Here is a 21,817-nt window from a genome sequence, read left to right as displayed (position 1 = left end):
TTTATTAGTAGTCTTTGTTTAGTTTTACTCGAGTTATGTTGGACGCATTTTTATTTATACCATTTTGTTAATTTTATTTGTTAATAGTTGCGTCCTCAATTTATAAGATTATAGTGAGTGTTTTTGTGAACTATTGTGAGGCAAGATATCAGTATCAATCTAACCTCTCTTTCTTCCAAAACTAATACAATTATGACTGAGAATATTGTGACTTTCTTTTTGGTAAGGATATATCGTAACGAGGTATGTACTCAGGACGTATTATCCTAGTATGAGATTGTCTATCGACGGCCACCGAACCGTTCTTTATGGTACAGTCCCATACACAGGATTTTATTTATTAACCTATATTGTATGTATTATATGACATGAATGGAAAAATTACATATGGAAGTTAACATTCAAGATAAATAGAGGCGTACAGTGTTATTTAATACTTTTTAGTACAATTTAGAGTCCGTTATATTTTTTGTTTAAAAATATTTTTTTTAAGAAAGCCATAACGTAAATCTTTCGTTCAAAAAAAATTTGGAATTTCTCAGTGAAACTTATAGGATATTTGTTCCTCTATAAATCATGGCGAATATTATTTTTGTATTATTTATGTCTTATAAGCAATCATCTCGATATAAGTTCGCTTGAAAGGGATTATGTTTTCGATAAGTTGAAAGAGGGGAGTGAACAATAAATTAAGGAAAGAATGTATGAGCACAACAAAGTAACAATACAAAGAAATTCTCTAGAGGCCAATATTTGTGTTTTAATTAAATGAGAATGGGAGGGCTTTGCGAATCCATAAAGAATAATATGAAACAGATCCTATATACATTTTGTAGCTTAACACTTAATTAGGAAATTGTAATTTTAATAAATTTTTATTATAGTAAAAATAAATTTAAATTTATATATTCTTTTTTTTATTTCTATGAACGTTAAAAACACTGTAAATATTCTATATTTGTGGGTTATTAAAAGAATCCATTTGTCACTTAAAAAAAAAGGAAAAAGTCATAGGTGGAATTTTTAAAGGTGCCTGTGGTCGAGTAGACCGTAAATTTGACAATAATTATAAATAACTCAACATATTATTATGACATTATATTAATGTTCTTATTATATGACATTATGAAAATTAATTTGACATTTTCATGCCTATTTTTATATGACTGATTGTGCGGATTTTTATAATTAATCGATCTTAATGTACCACTTTCTTTACAAATAAACGATTTATTATTATTATTGCTGCTACATTTTTGCTAAACTCTAAGAAAATGATATTTCTTTATAAAATTAAACAAAGTTTATAATATCATGAAAGCAAGTTCATAATATCTCACTATAGACAGACCTCATTTTAAATAAAAAAAAATATCTTCCGAGTCCCGTAATTGTTACCGATAGAATTTTATTCCACAAAATACTCAAGATAACTACAATACCAAATGCCAACTTGTGGTCGAGAAAAACGCAATATTGCATGACTTTGAAGGGAAGTAAGTGTACCCTGTGGATTTACTGTATTAAATTGGTTCAGCCAGGGCTGCCACAAACTTTTAAAATTTCGCCCATTTGCGTGAGAGTGCCACATGAAAGTTTAAGCAGGTTCGTGAGTACTCACAAAGTTTTCTACGATAAAGGTGATAGGACGAAATAAGCTAAATTAAATGCTTTAAATTTTAGCTCCCTACTTGCGACTATATAAATCGTCGTTCCGCAACTGAGCATTTCTTGAGGCAGTTTTTGCCGCACACCACCTCTATGTAGAACCAGCTGCCCACTGAAGTATTTCCGAACCAATTCGACTTAGGGTCCTTCAAGGAAAAAGCGTACCAATTCTTAAAAGGCCGGCAATGCACTAGCGAGCCTACTGGCAATATGGACACTCCATGGGCGACGGTATTACTTAGCATCAGGCGAGCCTCCCGCCTGTTTGCCTCCTTAGAAAAAAATTAAGTCTTTTAAATCTTACAATAAGAATATTGCAGATGTATTCTTCTCTAACTTCAAGTTATTGGAGATATTTCTTAGGTACTCTGTATTGTCAATCTGTAGCCAAGAATAGAACACGCAAAACTATTCAAATTCAAAAATCATTTAATCATATGGGTAACACATGGGTACACTTATGACTTGTCAGTAAAGAAATACATATTAATGCTTCTAATTTTACATTTAGTGCCAGTTCTCAAATCAAGGGCGTAGAACGGAAGAGAAGAACTGGCAATAAACTCTCCGCCACTCTTTTTAATCGCTATATTTTTTTTTTACACGTTTGTAAGGATAGTGTAGTCAATTCAAGTTTATAACTGTTGACGACATGTCAAATTAAATAAGAGTCTCATTTATTAAACATCAAAATAGAGTTATCAAACGTATTAAATATCTTTACTTATCCTATTACCGCATATGGCACAGGGCGTCCACAGAGACCTCCAACGCGTTCTTGAGCTTCGCATTTACTGCTCCAAGACTTTCCGGCTCTCTTCAACTCATCTGTCAGTCGCCTGGTTTGTTTATCGCAGCTACCCTTTTACTATTATAGTGAATTTCATCACTCCTCTGTATTGGATAATGAAAGGAGTCCTTTGAATGTGGCCTTATTATTTAAAAACCGAATCCTATTTATTGTTTTTAAACAGCTTAATGAAAATCACGAACTATGGAAATACATTAAAGTCAAAATGATTCAGCGCTGCCACCCCTACGTTGTTTGAGTGGAATGACAGCAGCATTGTCATCTAATGGCGGGCAAAGCCGTCCTCGGAACTTGAGTGGTTATTGCAGTTATTGCTTACAATAAGACGTCCCCTAAAATATTGATGCGAGCGCCTTTTCGTTACCAAACGGCGTCGTGCCAATTTTTTACTACAATAGGTTTTTGACGTGATAACGTCTTATAATTCGATGGAGCCGGCTGCACGCACGAAAAAACATGACGAATGCGGCGTTACCTCGCTCTGAGGTGTATGGAACACCAAAGGCTTGAAGTGCAAGCGAGAGCGCGGAACGGGCGACAAAGAGGCACAATCGGCCTCCGCGTTCGGCAGCGTTCGACATCTTTATTGTATATAAAGTATATTATATCGTATTACATCGTTTATATTGTAATCGATCAACTCAATTGTGATTTCCATTTACCTCCTTCTCTATATCCATACAAAATATCTATCATACAAATAAAATTAAACTTTTCTTTTGAAAAATGCAACCATTCCGTCAGTATTATGAAGTTTTCACGTTTCACTATCGTCAGTAAACCGACTTTACAGACAACCGATATTTTAAGTTATTTTGTCATTTGATATAAATGGAAGTTATAAACATTTTAATAATGATAAAGCTCGCACAAATCTCTCATAGGCATTATATGGGCGCCCACGAGAGACCGTCCGGCGAGGGATTCACTGCGCGGACCTTTTCAACTTAGGTACATTATCATAGGTCTTTGACCTCTGTCCTTTCACGTTACCGTTCACCACATGAGGTGATTTGGTTGGTCCTTCCCGTTTACCTAAATATCAAAGTTAGCATAGTTCAAATAAAATTATTATTATATACATTTATTAGTTTTTGAATTAAACACCTAACGCACCATTGTCACCTACATATATATATATATATATATATATATATAGAGGTGACAATGGTGCGTTTAGTAACTGAGACCAAAATTTCCTACATGCAATTGTTAATACAATTAACAATAACAAAGGCAAGAAGGCTGTTTATGATCTCAGGCTTTCTTTCTTAGACATTTCGGCACCTCAATAGTTTAGTTTTATAATCTGATAACAAAAACAATTACACTTAAGTATGTTGTTCATGTCTAAATATGAAAATATTTCTTCGTAATAGAGAAGGGCTGTGCATTATAAAGACTGAATTAATGTATAGGTTTTGTGTTAAACCAAACAAAAGTACCTCATGTTTACGTTATAGAGAGTTTTTCGTTTATACTGTATACATGAACGATTCTAAGAACAACCTTACCTTATACTAACTACTCACAAAGCAAGATAGCTACATATGAATTACACATTTTGCTCATTACGTATTACATTCGGGGAAGTTTCGTATTAAATTCCTTTTAAAGTAATTTATATCAGTTTACACAACACACGTGTCTTCCATTTACTAATCTTCCAAGACTTCAACTTTACGAAGAGATTGCGAAGTTCGCTCTCTTCGTACTTATGACAATAATTAATGCTCATTCTATTACGGTTGGCTTGATTTAAAAATAATGTATGTAATCGCTGGAAATACGAAAGTTATAATATGAAAACAGAATCAAACATTTTTCTAACTTTCACTCATTATAATATATTACGTAAAGTGGCGTAATGTACGTTTCAGAAATGATGGTTTGTTTAACACTAGGCCTAATAGTACTTTTTGTATGTTACAGTTAATTGTCATTAGTATTTGTTGAGTCAGTTATGTGAATAGTTGTTGACGCTAATGTAACAGAAAGATTGAGTTTGATGACAAATATTGTTTAATCTTTGATTTGATTAAATTTTAGAAAGGAACGAAAGGCTGTCAAGTCATCAATGAAGTTTCGTTTAGAAGTTTAGCGAAAATGTCTGAACTGAAATTTCATGATCCAATTTAGTTACTTTAGACGTAGACATATAGTAATAACAAAATCACACAAAATAACAATAATCAAAGAATAAAATAAAATAAAAAATATAATGAGAGAAATAAAAAAAAATCCCTTTTCCAATTCGGTTCGTTTCAAATACACAGCACACACGTATTATACATGCGCTGGTCATTCTGCCAGAGACCACAGCAGTTGCCAGAGAACAAACACAGTTTTTCTACGGTTGTAAAAAAAATATAATAAAACTATTTTAGTAACACAAGGAAAGTTCCAAATGTATGAAATATACTAAAGACGCGTGCAAACTGCAAACTATCTCTAACTTTGAAAATTCCGTCCGCGTAATCGCCCAAACATACTTCCCAAGGGACGCGGTCTTATTCAGTACTACCCTATCTCAAACATTCTTACAGTTTAATGTATGCAAACGCATTTTGTTTCAAAGCCTAGCTCCCGCAAGGAACTGTTACTTGAACGCCCCCAGGCATACAATTCTTCAGTTTTTCAACATCTCTGACACACATGCTCTTTGATCTCAAATGCGAATATTGTGTCAGAATCAGTTAAATATATTTTTCTTTCCCCAGTGATGTAATAAGTTTAACTTAAGTTGCCTTAGACCCTAGTTATTTCTAACAGGGATTGAAGTCTATATATTCTATTATATATTTTTGGCTCCTGCCCTATTTGCAATAGGGTGAAACATATTTAAGTTGTAAGCAGTAAGCTTTGCCTGTCTATATAAGTATTAAGTACACTAGGTAAGCCATCTGATGTTAGGTGATATGACCCACTGCCAGAGGGCTCGCAAGCGCGTTGCCGGCTTTTTAAGAATTGGTAGGCTACTTTCTTGAAGAATTCTCAAAAAATTATAATAGCTCAAGGTGGTCTGTGTTGACTCCTGTTTCTCGCTTCTGCCTCAAATAGCACATAAACTGAAAATACTCCCGAGCTCTCTTATAAAAAAAATGTTACACTGCTATCTTTGTTTTGCATTATTAAAGCTATTGCATAATCACGCTCAAGTGCCCCATGACACTTAGTCAAAGGCCCTACCTAGTTCAGTCACGCCACTGATTCGAAGGTACACAAAAATGCAGGATTCTTTCAAGTTTACGTAAAGCAAAGACTGCTCAGACTTTTGCATGTATTTGAGGAAATATCTGCCTTTGTTGTCTTTATAAGATTGTTAAAAGGGCAAAGAGCATAATTCATAAAGGGGCTAGACTTGTCAGGTTTGTTACGACGTATAATATATCAAGAGGGCGTTAAAGTCAAGTTAAGCTCACAAAGTTGGCATCATCAATCCGTCCAGCTAAAAATAACCGTCCCCAATGCGACTTCGACGACAAAATATCAACAAAGCACCATGTGGTATTAACGCCGAAATAGAACGCGTCAGAATCACACGTGGCATCCGAAAACAGATCGTTTCCTTTAAAAAAGTTAATTTGGCGTTTTTTGTGGGACAGTCTCATTTTTAAGGATCGCGGGCATGTGCCCTCATAATGACACTTTGGTGTAGTTATGTGACCCTTGTTTTCCGATATGGGGTGACTTTTTTAATTAAATGCAATCGATTACGGATGTTACATATTCTAATACACATGGTAAGATTTACGGGACTCACAGGAAGTAATAGTGCTATGGGAAACTAATTAATACAAAGAACACAATTACAATTAATATCGAACTTTTAAGTTTTTAACAAATTCATCAAAATAATTAGCCAGCAGTGTTGGCCTAGTGGCTTCGGTGTGCGAATCTCATTCCTGAGCTCGTATGGTCGATCCCCGGCTGTGTACCAATAGACTTTCTTTTTATGTGCGCATTAAACATTCGACCAGTGAAGGAGAACATCTTGAGGAAACCGGCTCGCGTTAAGCCGGTTGCAGACCAAAAACTAAGCTATGCCAAGGCTAAACTAAGCTATGCCAAGCAAGCTAGGCTAAGCTAAGCTAGAAATAAATAGCGTGCACACCAACAGCTAAGCCAAAGCTCAGTCAAGCCGGTTGCAGACCGAAAACTAAGCTATGCCAAGGCTAAACTAAGCTATGCCAAGCAAGCTAGGCTAAGCTAAGCTAGAAATAAATAGCGTGCACACCAACAGCTAAGCCAAAGCTCAGTCAGTGTGGCGAAGGATGTGCAAATGGTGTGCGGGCTAGCGGGAGGGGCTTAGCTTAGCTCGTGTAGCTGCGCATCGGCATACACAACTAAATTAGCTTCGCATATTTTAGTTAGCTCACATAGCTTAGTTCGCATAGTTTGCGGTCTGCACACAAGTATGGAAAACTGCGTCAGCTATGCGAGCTAAGCTAAACTAACTTAGCTTAGCTCTTGGTCTGCAACCCGTATTAGACACAAAAAGGCCGACGGTGTCAGTCATAGGAGGCTGATCACCTAAGTATCACTTAATGATCCTGGAACAGACACAGAAATTTGAAATTTTTGATTTTTATAGTTTTTTGTACATGCAACAAGGCTTCAAGAATATATTGACCAGATAGTGTCATAATATTTAATTCCTTAAACTTATTCGTAAATACTAACAACATTTGAAATGTAGAGATATGGAAATAAAAAAGGCTTTATTATTGTTATTATGTGCTCCGTATTTTCGAAAATGTACCAAATTCATATTAACGTCACCGTAAACGTAGCAAAAATTTCCAATACGATTAAAATATTATCCTCAATAACGCGTTTCAAAAGAAATATATCCAATATTTATCCTCTTTGAGTACGCAATGGCTGTAGTCGGATCGAAAAGTATTCGCATTAACTTATTAAGAACAAAGGCGGAGTATATTAATAAAATTCCAACGAAAACCCGCGGCTGAAGTAGTTCCCAACTCGAAGAGATTAATGATTATTGCTTTATGAATGGTTCTACTTTAATTATGAGCTTTATCGCATTGCCCAGTTTTATTGGGTTTTACGTAAGGTCTCGTAAAACGAATTTCAGTTTCTGGTGCTTATTTTTGTCGTCTTAGGAAAGCACTCTCTTCGAATCTGACTTTTGTTTTACTGGTTATAGAGCAAGATCCCAGGGCCGCCAGACATCACGTATTTTCTGACGGATGAAATGTGGACGATTGGGTAGTGTTAGTATGTACTATGATCGTATGCCTACCTGCTAGCTTGGTCAAACGGCCAATTTCCAGGTATCAGGTAATCAAGGTACACAAAAACATTACTTACTTCACGTAAATTCTCATGGCTGATTTTTATATATGTTTTCGAGTGTATAGTTAAAAATAAATTGTCAATACTCCCAGACACTTTCCGTCGGCCATATTGCTTAACAGACGCTTTAAGGGTCTCAAAATAATTAGTCAACTTCACGTAAATTCTGACGCTCCATTTTTATATATGTTCATCCGACAACTATTTTAAAAGCTTTGACAAGAAGACAGACCGATCCAAGGGGCCAATCATCCCCTAAACTAAATTTTAATATCTCTATGAGTGGGAGAGCATTATCTACGCGCATGAGACTGAGTGAGACCGACTGCGCTGTTAAAGCCATGAAAATTACTTGAACAGATATTTTATATTTTTTAGAATTTTTGTTGACAAGTAAATTATAGCAACAAAAATAAGAAAAAAATTGACACATAATAAATAATACTAAAGTTAGCCGACATTTTTTTTTTTTTCAATTTATTAATTAGAACTAAAAATATTTTTTAAAAATACCACTTATATTTAAATAGCAGCAATTTTTTTAATTAATTATTTATTGGAGATTTGGAATCAAAGTGGAAAAATATTAATTCTTCAATATTTCTTAACAGTGGCTTTTAATCTTCATTATCATCATCATCAAATATCAATCTTGAAATTGAATATCTAAATCGTGATCGTCATCATCAGCATTATCCTTATTTTCTTCCTCTGTAAAAAACAAGTTAAACAATGAAGGTCTGAAAAAACTAAAAAGATACAAATAATATGAGAAACGAAAATAATTTACCTGATTGTTCTTCCAGCGACTCACTGACAGAACCCGGTAATTGATCTCCATCGAACCAATGAAAATCATATTTACCATTTTGTAGTGTCCAGCCATTGTTTTCGGGGTTGAAAATATTTATCATCTTCATACTTGCATTGTTCCAAAGCTAGCCCGTCGAAATTGTTGCCAAAGCTCACTTTTACAAGGTGGTAAGTTACTGGCATCGAAGTTTCTTAAATTCTTTCGATTGAATTCTTCATTTATATCAGATACCGTGTATGTAAATGATAAACAACTGTAGTCTGGCAGCATCTACATCAATTATTCCAGGAACGTTGTAAACATCACAGATGAATTTTTATTATTATTATTATTATGTTGAATACACGTTCTTCTTCATCTACATCACCAACAAAATCCAACGTACCAAAACGGTGAAATGCTTGTTGGTACTCTTCATTTTTCTTCAAAATATTAAACGGCTTTTGCTTGCCCTTTTTGAATAATAATAATTTTTCAAGTAATTTTCATGGCTTTAACAGCGCAGTCGGTCTCACTCAGTCTCATGCGCGTAGATAATGCTCTCCCACTCATAGAGATATTAAAATTTAGTTTAGGGGATGATTGGCCCCTTGGATCGGTCTGTCTTCTTGTCAAAGCTTTTAAAATAGTTGTCGGATGAACATATATAAAAATGGAGCGTCAGAATTTACGTGAAGTTGACTAATTATTTTGAGACCCTTAAAGCGTCTGTTAAGCAATATGGCCGACGGAAAGTGTCTGGGAGTATTGACAATTTATTTTTAACTATACACTCGAAAACATATATAAAAATCAGCCATGAGAATTTACGTGAAGTAAGTAATGTTTTTGTGTACCTTGATTACCTGATACCTGGAAATTGGCCGTTTGACCAAGCTAGCAGGTAGGCATACGATCATAGTACATACTAACACTACCCAATCGTCCACATTTCATCCGTCAGAAAATACGTGATGTCTGGCGGCCCTGGGATCTTGGACCATTATATCAATACGATATTGCGTACTAAACTTTCTTATGATCAACTAATTTACGTAAACTAAAGACCTCTCTTACTCAGAGTTTCGCAGTGTTATCCAAAATTTTGTTTGTAAGTGTTTTTAAATTTACGTATTATGTATTCTATTAGTTAGTAATCATTGTAAAGTATAAAGCCTGCCGTGTGTTAGTGTATAATTACATATTATTGTTATTTTTGTTTGTTTCTAGATGTAGGAGTTTATTGTTTTGAACGAACATTCATAAAATAAGACTGATATAATTAAACATAGTATGTTTAAATTGATTTAGTACTACTAAATAGCTACAAAGTGAACACAAAAGAGTTTATAAATTTAAATTAAAATTTATAAAAGGCTTCGGATGTTTTGAGTATGGACTCGTGCATTTTTATTACGTGTTATGTATTATGTAACTTGTAATTGATTTTCAATTTCCACTGTTGATATATATAATAATTGCGCTATATTATTAACCTATATCCTCAAACCGAAATCTTTATCCGGGACCGAAGGAGTTCACGAACTTTGAACCCAGGAACTTTAGACTTGTTTTTTTACAAAATCAGGCAAAAGCCTTTTTGCCCCAACTGTTTTGATATTTTCTGATATAAAAATTTAATTATACAACTACAGCTAACATTAATCAATTTAACAAAAAACAATAACTAGCTTTAAAATATAATAACTAAAATATATAATTAAAAGGAGTCCCTTTAGGAAATGTTCCGAAGATACTGGCAGCGTTCCCGCTTAAAATAGCTAGACTAATTCTTTGTCTGAGGTAGCTGCCCGCTCTTCGGTCTCCTGTGATGTCGACTAACCTTTTTGCTACTTCCTTAAAAAGCCTTATAGCACTAGGACCAAGGGTCTCAAAACCGTAATTGCAAGCTTTAGCTTTTTCAGCCGTTTCACAAGCCACAACAGTGTATGTGCGGCATGTGTTTTCTGATATATGCAATAATTCTGATACTAGAGATAATATTGTATATAGGAAGTCAGGATAATCATTGAGAGATAGGTATTAATTCTTCAATAAAAATGTAGGCAAGCATCCTGTTATAAATATTTTCTTGATATAGTCACCGATTTTAAGAATATGGTAACAATTTTAATGAGACAAATGCAAAGTTCATTATCAAATTGTATTTTTTGTTACAGCGGAAGTTTCGTTAAAATACCACATTTAATGGCTTAGTCATTTTGCGTTGTATTGATATAATTTCAATGACTCAAAGGAAAGGATGGTAGAGAAAAAACGATGTACTGCTTTTTGACGTGAAACTTCTTTAGGCGCATGAAGTTAAAATTTTTATGGAACGTCACGAAGATGTGCAGCGCTTTTATCGAAGAAAAGGAAGAGAGCTATTGAGACCTATTGAGAGAGAGTGGGAAGGTCCTATTTTTAAGGCGCCGTTTAGTTCAAAGGCTAGGCCGTTAATTGAACGGATAATTAAGCTATTTGGCTGCGACATATTATATATGCTCAATGAAAACACTTTGATAGCGCGATTCAAGGTATGACGTATTGCAGAATGTAGATGTAATGTATGTATGTAGAACACATAGTAATCTATAAGTATGGTGTACACTAACGGGTTACAAAGAATACTTACATGTTTATAGTCTAGACTTTACACTTTGGGTTTACGCTTAACTTTGAACAAACACTTAAATATTCATATTAGCCGGTAGCTCTTAAACTTGGAAATTCTTAAGTTTAAAAGTTATAACTTACCTATAAAAACAGTACCTATTTCCTAAGAGGCATGAATTTTGCATAACGTTATAATATATTTTAATAATGTGATAATTTATCACTATAAATAATATAAAAATTGTCTATAAAGGTATGTCAAAGTCAAAATCATTTATTCATATAGGTAACACAATGTACACTTATGAACGTCAAAAAATAAAAACATATTAAATGCTTCTAATTTTACATTTACTTTCAGTTCTTGAGAACTCAAGGGCGTAGAACGGAAGAGAAAAACTCTCCGCCACTCTTGTTAATCGTCAAATTGTTTGTTTCACACAATGTTTGTAAGGAGCTGCAACCATTACATCATGTTCCACATGACTTCTTAGGTAATTAATAGTTAATTATTAATAATAAATTAAAAACAAAGATTTGTCCTCTATCAGCAGGAGGAATGGTGAAATATGAGCACGCACTTACATTCACGTGGGAACAACACGCAAATCATAGTCGAAATAACTAACATCACCGCATACATGAATTCAAGTCCGACCAGTCACCACAAGTAGCACCCGTTCACGAGTATGACGCATGGCCAGCCATCGGCCCCCTCGCCATATTTTAGGGCCGCCCGACGCATGGACACCGTCACAAGCAATGACATTATGACTCATAATGTATGTATTTTCTATGTAAAATTAATTTTAAGACAAATTTGCACGCTATTATGTGTGGCAGAATATGCGAACTTTAGAACACCATATCATTTTTGTACAATATTCTTGCAAATAAATTATTATTATATTTTGAGTCTTACATGAAATTGTGTTTTAAACATTTCTGCATCTGGTTTGTCGCCTTTCCAATCATGCTTCGGGAAGCAATCCTCTAAACATGCATAATTATATCCGTTAAACACGCGGTTTATAGACATTTGTTGTTTTTTTAAATAAAACAATGTTAAATCATTTACTTATTGATTGTAACAAATTACTTATTGTAATAGAAGCACACTTTAGTGACTTTAATAGATAGTTCCGAATGCTTTGTACTATCCTCGATGTAAAGGTCAGTTATTGGCAAAAATGGTCCAGCCAATGTTATTTGTAATTCAGCTTTACCAGCCTCGGTGTCTCTCTGAAAAAAAAAAACATTTATATAAATTTTTTAATTAAATTTATTAGGTCAACATTTACATTTACATAAAAACTACATTTAGTACTCGTTTCCATATTTGCGGCTAATTAATTTTGAAAGCTATTTTTTTTGAGATACCAATCATTCCTTTTACATGTATAAGATCTTTGTACAAATTCCATTTTTATCTACAGCCGGCAGCCCAAATATATTAGATAATATGTAATTTGCTGACAATCATTTGAGCTTCCGGCTTCCGGCTGATTACTCAATTAATTAACATTTAAATTCGTCTATTATTTTTATTTGATTACTTATCTGCCATTTCCGATAAGTAAATTGACGCATCTGAGTATAGTTAGAATAACAAGAACAATTGGTATGTTTTTGTTAAAACTTAGTTTTTAAACTAGGCAAAGTACTCGGCGCATAATATTGCTCAATGATTTTGACAGGCGTTATATTAAATAAACGGTATATCAATTCCGTAAATTGATTTGGAGAATACTGTAGGCTTTTGTCACAACAAAATTCATAGCAACACAGTCTATGAATAGATATATTATTTTAGAATATTTGTATTATAAATGATAAATTTAAAAAAAGTATTTATTGATTACTCGTAAAACAATTATATTTTATAGGTATAGATAATAAAAGAAACAAACAAAATTTACATTATCAGTTATTATGCTTAACTTTCTTAACAACTGTGTTGTTTTTACAGTATATATATAGCAAACAGCATTTACGCAATATTGCTCCATATTTCGAGCAGGCGCCTTATAAAAAAACATTTTAATACGTAAAGTTTAGACTGTTGGTTCGTACCAACTAAATGATAATTCTAAATTTATTCGTATAAATTTAGAATTATCATTTAGTTGGTCAATATCAGTCATTATACCAATCACTAAAGATCTCGCAAGTTTTCGAATCCAAACCTAGGAACCTATTAATAAATATTAAAGAGAAACATGGGACAGAAGATAGCAATGGGTTTTTGTATGTTTCATTGATAATTGTTTAATTAGACAAGTAGGTTAGACGTTATGATTAGAATGTATTTAAGATTAGCTTAATAAATGCTATACCAACCCCATTTAGTTGCTTTTGTTTTATTTCTTAAAGAATTCGCGTTAATGTTTTTTAAAATAATATATTTAAATAATTATTAATACTCACATTACAAGTGGTATTAATAATTTCATAATACACCGATGTTCGATCTGTAGCTTCTGTTCCAATTTTGAGGCTGTGTAGGAGTAAAATTCTCATGTTCTCTATGCTAACGTATTTGCAGTCAATTTGAATTGTTTGCGTGTTATAATTCAACCTCGGGAATTTGCTTAAATACTCAATATTGGCATACATCTGTAATAAATATATGTTTATATTAAATAAGTATATGTACACACAAAGCAATCTTTGTCTTTGTGTGTGTGTGAATCTTTTTGGAGGAATGATAGTTTCGTGATGACAATAAACAAACAAATTAACCCATTGTGGTTAATTTGGAGGTGGCATTGACGAACCAGAAGATGTTATAATTTATCGTCCTTCACAGACAAGAATACATAATATTCGGTAATAAATTAAAGATATTTAATCTAATTTAATTAATTAATTTTTTTTTTAAGACAATTCACACCAATTGACCTAGTCCCATGCTAAGCTGGTGAAGCTTGTGTTATGGGTACTAGGCAATTATAGATAGATAGACATATAAATACATATTTAAACACCCAAGACCTAAGCACAACACCAAATGCTCATCACATCGATGTTCGTCTCAGCCGGGGATCGAACCCGGGACCCATGGATTCGTAGTCAGGGGCACTAACCACTAGACCAATGCGTCGTCGAGTGATATAAAACTATATAAATTCGTGAACTGACATAAGGTTATGTAGAAGCATAGGAGAGAAGAGGAATTTTACTTGAACAATTTTCTTGTCCGTCCCATTGGTTAGAATTTCTAGTAACCCCTAAAAGCCTTGAGAGGCTAGTTCGGGCTAGTGTCGGAAATCAATATCATGAATATATGGCCAATAAAATTGATACTTATTTAAAATATCGATAAACTTGAACTAATATAATTATATTTAATACTAAACAATAAAAGAAACTGAAAACAAAAACGAGGTGTGGCCAAATTTTTATTATCATTTTTATTTTAATAAAATTGTTTATGATCTATTCTCACACCTACCAAACATACAAACAGAGGAATTTGGTTAGAAATACGTTACCCAAGAGTTTTATATAAAAATGTACTCACCTTATTACCGTATAGTTCGTCCATATTTAAATTTGACTGTAGGAGCCAACATGGCGAGGTTTTTTCGCAGACTTTATGCCATCTCTGACTTGTATTTGGGAAATCGACACATACATTATTGCTTTTAATGTCACATCTTGCGGTGAATTTGTTTACTGGGTTAAGGAAGTAATATTCGCCTGAAAATTTAATTTAAATAATATTAGCCAAACACAGACATTCAAAGCATACACACACACAACATAGTAAAAAGTTATCAATGAACCAGACGCAGTAACATTATGTTTAAAATAATTTGCACTAGGTTTTATGGAAGCGTTTATTCGATATTGTGTTGACGAAGTATGTTAGAGGCGCCTTGGAGTTTTAGTGGGTACAATCGCGAGTCCCGCTTTAGGCAGCCTACGCACTGGCGACCATAGACGCGGCCAGGCCGCCGCGACCATGGTCGCTGGTGCGTAGGCAAGCGCGACATGCGGACATCAAATGTGAAAATCGCGTGGCATCAAATTAGACGCCGCGGCCAACGGTGGCCGCTGGTCGCTGGCCGCAAAGTGCGTAGGGGCTATAGCGATGGCCATATAAAGTCCAGAATTCACTGGCCGCCGCGGCCAGGTCGCGGCGACCATGGTCGCCAGTGCGTAGGCAGCCAAACCCTCCCGCACTAAGCAGTCGCGCCGCGGTAGGGAATGCGCAATGCATTTCCCCAAGTCAAAAAAAATCGTACCCTTGCATTGGTCCGCTGGACCAGGAACCGTGCCCGGGGCTCCAGGAAGACCGGGCAGTCCCCTTATCGCCTGCCCCTGAAAATGTTTTTAGTAATAAAAGTTTTATAATTGGGCGTTAACGTAATTACAAAACCATTCAGAGCTAGACTCAAATACCATAATCAAAATCTATGAAAAATGATAAACTATTTGGCAAATCTTAAACTCTTGTTACACGTGAAAATGAACCTAACGCGAGAAAATTTTCCGGTCGATCATTTATTATGACTTTCGTTGTGGGTTTACTCCACAACAAAGCTATGATAGGCTGCGATTAGCATTTTTTAATGAAACCCCATCTCGTGGCACTATTTACAATTGGTTTAATGAGCTTAAGCGTGGTAGTAGCAATCTCAATGATGATCCGCGTGAGGGACGTCCTTTGACAGTGATTACTGAAGATAGCATCAGTGCTGTGCGACGCATGATAGAGGAAGAAAAGAAAGTGACAAATAGTAGATACGGGCAAGCCTAGGCATTGGTATGAGTCAATTTCAAAAAATATTACACGAACATTTAGGCGTCAGGAAGCTGTGTACCAGATGGATTCCCCATACTTTACCGACGACCAGAAACACCTTCGCATAGACTGGCGTCGCTAATTTTAGATAAGTACAATGGCGGTGACTCAAATGCTGTATTTGACATCGTCACAGGTGATGAAAGCTGGATAAATTGCTACGAACCCAAAACTAAAGATAAAATTCGAGGTATTCGCTTTACGAGCCCTGAAGATGCGGTGAAAGCGTACGAAAATGCCATAGAAGAGCGAAAATGCTAAGGAAGAATGGGCCCACTGCTTTTCTCATTGGTTCCATCGAATGCGACGATGTGTAGAGAGGAATGGAGATTACGTCAAAAAAGTATTGCCAACTTTCTACATTAAGCCCTTTTTCATCTGAACATTTTCAGTGTTACCTAGGTATTTTTTATGTTTCTTAATTAACAACAAGTTACTGTGACTTTTACGTAAGATATTAGTGAGGTATAAGATTATAATTTGACCAACAGATGGCTCTACAGGCATATTTAAAACTAAATATTAGATTTTTAAAAATCATACCGTTTCTCCTTTTTGACCAGTCTCTCCCGGTATGCCTTTATCTCCCTTTGGTCCCCGCACTCCTGGTGGACCTTGGTCTCCACGAATTCCCTTTTCTCCCATAGGCCCTCGTATACCAGGAGATCCCGGGTCACCATTCATACCAGGAGGACCAAGTGGTCCTCGTTGACCTAGATGTGGATATACCATATAATAGCGAGTAATAAAAGCGAGTTTTTTGAGATACGAAAAAAAAACCTGTGTTTGAATTCTGACCGTGTCCCTAAAGATTTTTCTTTATATGCGCAACTAACTTTTGCTCGCACGATGAAGGAAACGAGTATCCATCACTAGCAATACTAGCCATTAAAATGATTAACATGTTAACGTAAAATTGTAAACACCGTTAGATTGTAATCTATCTCGCGAGATTATAAACTGTCGAAAGATTGTGAACCTCAGCTTACTGCTTACAATTTAACGTATTATTATTCGGTAGATTGTACTACACTAACTTAGTTATCATTCAAACTTCTTTGGTCAATTACAGATTAATTTTACTTTCCAACAATTTCATATAAATACCGAATAATAATACGTTAAATTGTAAGCAGTTCGTTGAGGTTCACAATCTTTCGACAGTTTATAATCTCGCGAGATAGATTACAATCTAACGGTGTTTACAATTTTACGGTGACAAACATATTGTTATTTGACTCTATTCATTGTATAAAAAATACATTAATGTACGGCAAGATTAAATTTAGTAAGTATGTTCTTTAAAGTGGTTTAAAAGAAGAGCCAGGTATCTCCTTTTAAACCAATCTCTCTTACACCAGGATCTCCTTTTAAACCCTGTTCTCCTGGTAGCACAGATTCCCCTCATAATCCGAGTTCACCTCGTAATTCTGGATATAGAATTATATAGGTACTTTGTTATACATTGTGCCGTTTGTATGACTTTATATGTTGATATTTTTGGTTTTAAACAATATATGTTATAGATACGACAATAGAGGCTCTTTTGCGGTTTTCTTTAGCACCGCAATCAAGAGTACATGTGCAATATACCATGCTGTTTTAGAATTTTAAATGTTTAATATCTGTAGTCTCACTTTTTATTTCATTTAAAGTATTATTATTTAAATCTGGTTCATAAAATACGCTTATTTCATAAACAGTGATCTTTCTATATATAAAGAAATTATTCTGCAGTACAAAAGGTGCCTGAGGATTACGTACCTTCTGCAGAGCAGGCATTGGTTTTTCCCTTCCATTTCAAGCCAGAACCTGTCTAAAAAATGATTTTATGTTAGGTAATTTGTTACAACACCAATGGCACATAAAGTAAATGTTAGACAACTCAGAAGCTAAGAAAATCTTCGTGAATTTTTCACATACCCACATTCAAATTTGTTGTAATATGAAGGTAGCGTGGACTTCACTTTCTCTTATCAACGTATACGGTATATATTAATACTCCATACTTACTATTCGTATTGCGCATTCTTCATCTAAAACAAAAATATATTTTTTTTTAGAAAATTAATTAATTTAGAAAATATACGGAACGGATTGATAAATACATCAGCATCGCAGAGAAGTGTTGGCCTTGAGGCTTCAGCATGCGGCTCTCATCCCTGAGGTCGTAGTTTCGATCCCAGACTGTGCACCAATGGACTTTCTATGTACGTATTTAACATTCGCTCGAACGGTGAAGGAAAACACCGTGAGGAAATCGGCTTGCCTTAGACCCAAAATGTCTACGGCGTGCGTCAGGCTGATCACCTACTTGCCTATTTGATTAACAAATGATCATGAAACAGATAGAGAATGAGGCCCAGAGTCAGACCTAAAACGGTTGTAGCGCCACTAATTTATTTATTTTTATTGAAAGTTATTTCAATGTAGTCTTGTACATCTGAGATATTGTTTAAAATAATTAACAACACGATTAAAAAATAATTATATTTAGATAGATCATACCCCAAACCGCTTCTATTTTAGGCCCCTCTGGAGTTTCCTGTAATATTAAAAGTATTTGTCTCTTTCATCCTGTTGCAAGTAAAACTGAATAAAATGTTGTTGATCCTTTTTTATTGAAAATATGTATTACAAATCAGTATCTAAAATCTTGAAAATTAATTATTTTCTACAGATTTAATTAGTTTCAATGAAGCTAGCATATCACAAAAAATGAGTTTTGGTAGCACAGACAATCGTTCTATAGTTTCTGATAGTTTTTAGAAAGAGTTCTGGACGTTTACATCCAGAAAATGATGTTTTTAATGCGTTAAATGCCGTCAAATTGATCACAGCAGAGCATTTCTTTTGAATTTCGAAAAATAAAGTCTTAATAAAACAACACATACAAACGAAATAGTTCCCTGTAATTTAAGTGGAAAAATAATGTTATAAAAAAATAAGAGTGAGAAAAAACCTTTTTATTTTTCTCACATTTTAATAAATTAAAAAAAAAAACTATGATGCATATACAGAGGAACTCCACAGTTTACAATTGGTTATTATAAAAGCTTAGCGCAGAACTTTCTTTCAGCAGAGAATAGGCTATTTAATGGCAATTGTTAATACATTTTGCAAAAAAAAATTTGGGTCCCAAACATGGGAACTCGGGTTTCTATCTGATCTTGTATCTTGTGGTAAATGGTCAGCTAACAGAGACGCAGTAAATATTAGTACTTATACAAAAATAATATAAGATAATAATGATTGTAAGATAATTTAAAATTTTATAGTTTTTGGTATTATTACAAACGAATATATAGAGTATCAAAGCTTTTTTTATATTTTATTAGAATTTAGAATAGTGAAACATATAATTTACTTACATTAGGCTGTACTGAAGTAGTACTGAATTCAGCGACTGGAAATTAAAACATTTACTTTTATAATATATATATATAAACCACATAAATCAATCTTATATCGGTTTTATCACAGAAAAATACAAATATACTACTTTATTAATCGATTTAAAGAAACAGGTTAACTGTTTTATCTGTCTATGGAAAATTGCATCATATTTGATTATGTTGATATGTTTTTCCAAGCACGAGTTTTCGTGTCCTCAAATTTCGGAAACTGAAATGACTTTCACATTGATTTCAGTCATAAAGATTTCGATATGAATATTCTTGCTGATGGAAAACCTTCTTAGTTTTTGACATATTTTATTTGATATGGGTCAACGCATTTTTATAGAGAACATACACATTATGTAGTCAGTTTGTAAATGTATTATTTTTATATGAAAGTTATTTGTAGTCTATTTAGGGTCTTAAGTACATTAAAACAGTAATCTGATAACGTTTTTATAACCTATTCTACGAAATATCAACGTAAATGTCAAGCCATTGATTTGTAAATTACGCTTAATGTGATTCGTAACCACAAAACCCAATAATTACATTAACATATAGTAGCATTAGCGTTATTTTCCTAGACATATTTACTTATTAACTTACCATCTCCACATATTACATAAAAACACACTAAAAACACAAACGTCCGAACAATAACCATTGTTAATTTACGCTAAAAAGAATTGTATGTATAAAAATAACTATTCGTTATCCTGTTCGAATAATTATGACGCGGGTTTATCCCGTTGGTCAACTGAATTTTGATAATAATATTACGGCGTGTACATAATGGTTTGCTTTTCACAAAAAATATGTTCTATGAACCATGTGATATGAATTAACCGATTTATGACTTTACAGACGACAAAACATTTAACAGCTACTGAACGTTTACAGTTAAAAAGTTTAAAAAATCTAATTACTATATTATAGAAAGTGAAGTTTTTTTTATTGATAAAAAGCTTGCCAACGCTCGGCACACTGACATATTAGTAAAAACAAACACAAAATACAATTTTTAATGTGACAAGCACTTAAAGGCAAACATGATAGACATGTAGAGATCATACAAATATCAAACCAATTATTAAACAAAAAAAAAATACAAAAAAAAAAAAACAATTAATAATCAAAAAAAGTTCAAATTACAAAAAACTAAACAAAAATCGATTTTAGAGTGAGAGGGGTACTTTAATTTACTATTTATTACTTTACAAAATATATACGTAAAATACAATTCAAAAAAATCCTGTTATACATTAACCTCCTCTAACGTAGTTAGATAATGTTAGAAGGTGTAATGTTAAATCATACCTATACGCTAACGTTTTGTTTTAGGCAGCGATGATAACGGCCCAAATTGAACAGTCTTCTGAAGGAAGGATGGTGAACAGTTCCTGCAACCTAAGGGGCCATCCATAAAGTACGTCACACGTTAATGGGGAGGGAGGGTATCACCGAAGTGTGACATCGTGTGACAAGGGGCATGGGGGGTCAATACTTTTGTGACGTCATGTTAAAATTTTAAATACTAAAACGCAAAGTTTGCATGTGAATTAAAAATTTACGAACTTGATCTATATTTATTATTAATTAAGCATTCTCGCTATGCGATAATCTCTCATGCAACGTCATTTAACTTCTAGAGCGGCGTTGTAATGCAAGTGAGACACTCAAATTCACGAGAATTTTGAATGGTAAGGATTTAAATAGGTTTAAGTCGTCGGCGAGTGCTCGTGAAATGATGGAATTTATGTTGATTTTATTAGATTATTATTTAATAAAAATAAGTAAAAAATGAAAATAGCTGTTTTCTCTCGATTATTTTTAAATACATACATGAATTTAAAAAATGTGTGACGTCACATCAGAAGGGGTGGGGGGGTTATAAAAATGTGACAACCTGTGACAAGGACGGGGGGAGGGGTTCAAACGTCCTAAAATTCGTATGAGTACTTTATGGATGGCCCCCTAAGGGTAGGATCCTCGACCTAACCAACCACTGTCTGGCCCAAGTCAAAGTAGTTGAATATATCTTAACGGTCGGAATAACTTCGTAAGCGCGTTTAATAACATCGCAGTGTTTGAAGCCGCAGAATGTTATTTATTGTCTTTAAACCAAATATTTTAATATGGTTATGTATTATTAGGGATGCATCCGATACCGATACCGATATATCGGCGATACTTTGGGTTTGCCGATATGTCAGCATCGGCTATATTTTATTTGCCGATACAACAATACTTTTCAAATTTCGCGCTAGTAATGTAAACGCGTATCTGTATCGAACTAGAACAAACTCTAGTTCGTTGCAAACGAGCCACGGACTGTCTATGCCCGCGTTTTGTTCAGTTTGTTGTTTCTCTCACCCGCTTTTTCCCCGCGTATTCCATTT

General features: G+C 34.0%; 1 protein-coding gene across 1 annotated transcript; it reads right to left on the bottom strand.

The window, feature by feature from the left end:
- Positions 1–12,275: 12,275 nt before the first annotated feature.
- On the bottom strand, positions 12,276–20,169 carry LOC125059531 (collagen alpha chain-like). Its single transcript, XM_047663987.1, has 10 exons — positions 20,025–20,169; positions 19,389–19,423; positions 18,526–18,562; positions 18,031–18,053; positions 17,782–17,833; positions 16,561–16,730; positions 15,458–15,533; positions 14,731–14,909; positions 13,635–13,823; positions 12,276–12,449 (listed from the first exon to the last, which is right to left on the bottom strand). Exons 1-10 carry the CDS (start codon positions 20,080–20,082, stop codon positions 12,303–12,305), a joined length of 966 nt encoding a protein of 321 aa, XP_047519943.1. The 5' UTR covers positions 20,083–20,169; the 3' UTR covers positions 12,276–12,302.
- Positions 20,170–21,817: the final 1,648 nt, after the last annotated feature.

The sequence above is a fragment of the Pieris napi genome, chromosome 2, assembly GCF_905475465.1.
Source record: "Pieris napi chromosome 2, ilPieNapi1.2, whole genome shotgun sequence".
Classification (NCBI taxonomy): domain Eukaryota; kingdom Metazoa; phylum Arthropoda; class Insecta; order Lepidoptera; family Pieridae; genus Pieris; species Pieris napi.
Note: the sequence above shows the minus strand (reverse complement) of the source record. Positions and strands in the feature narration are given on the sequence as shown.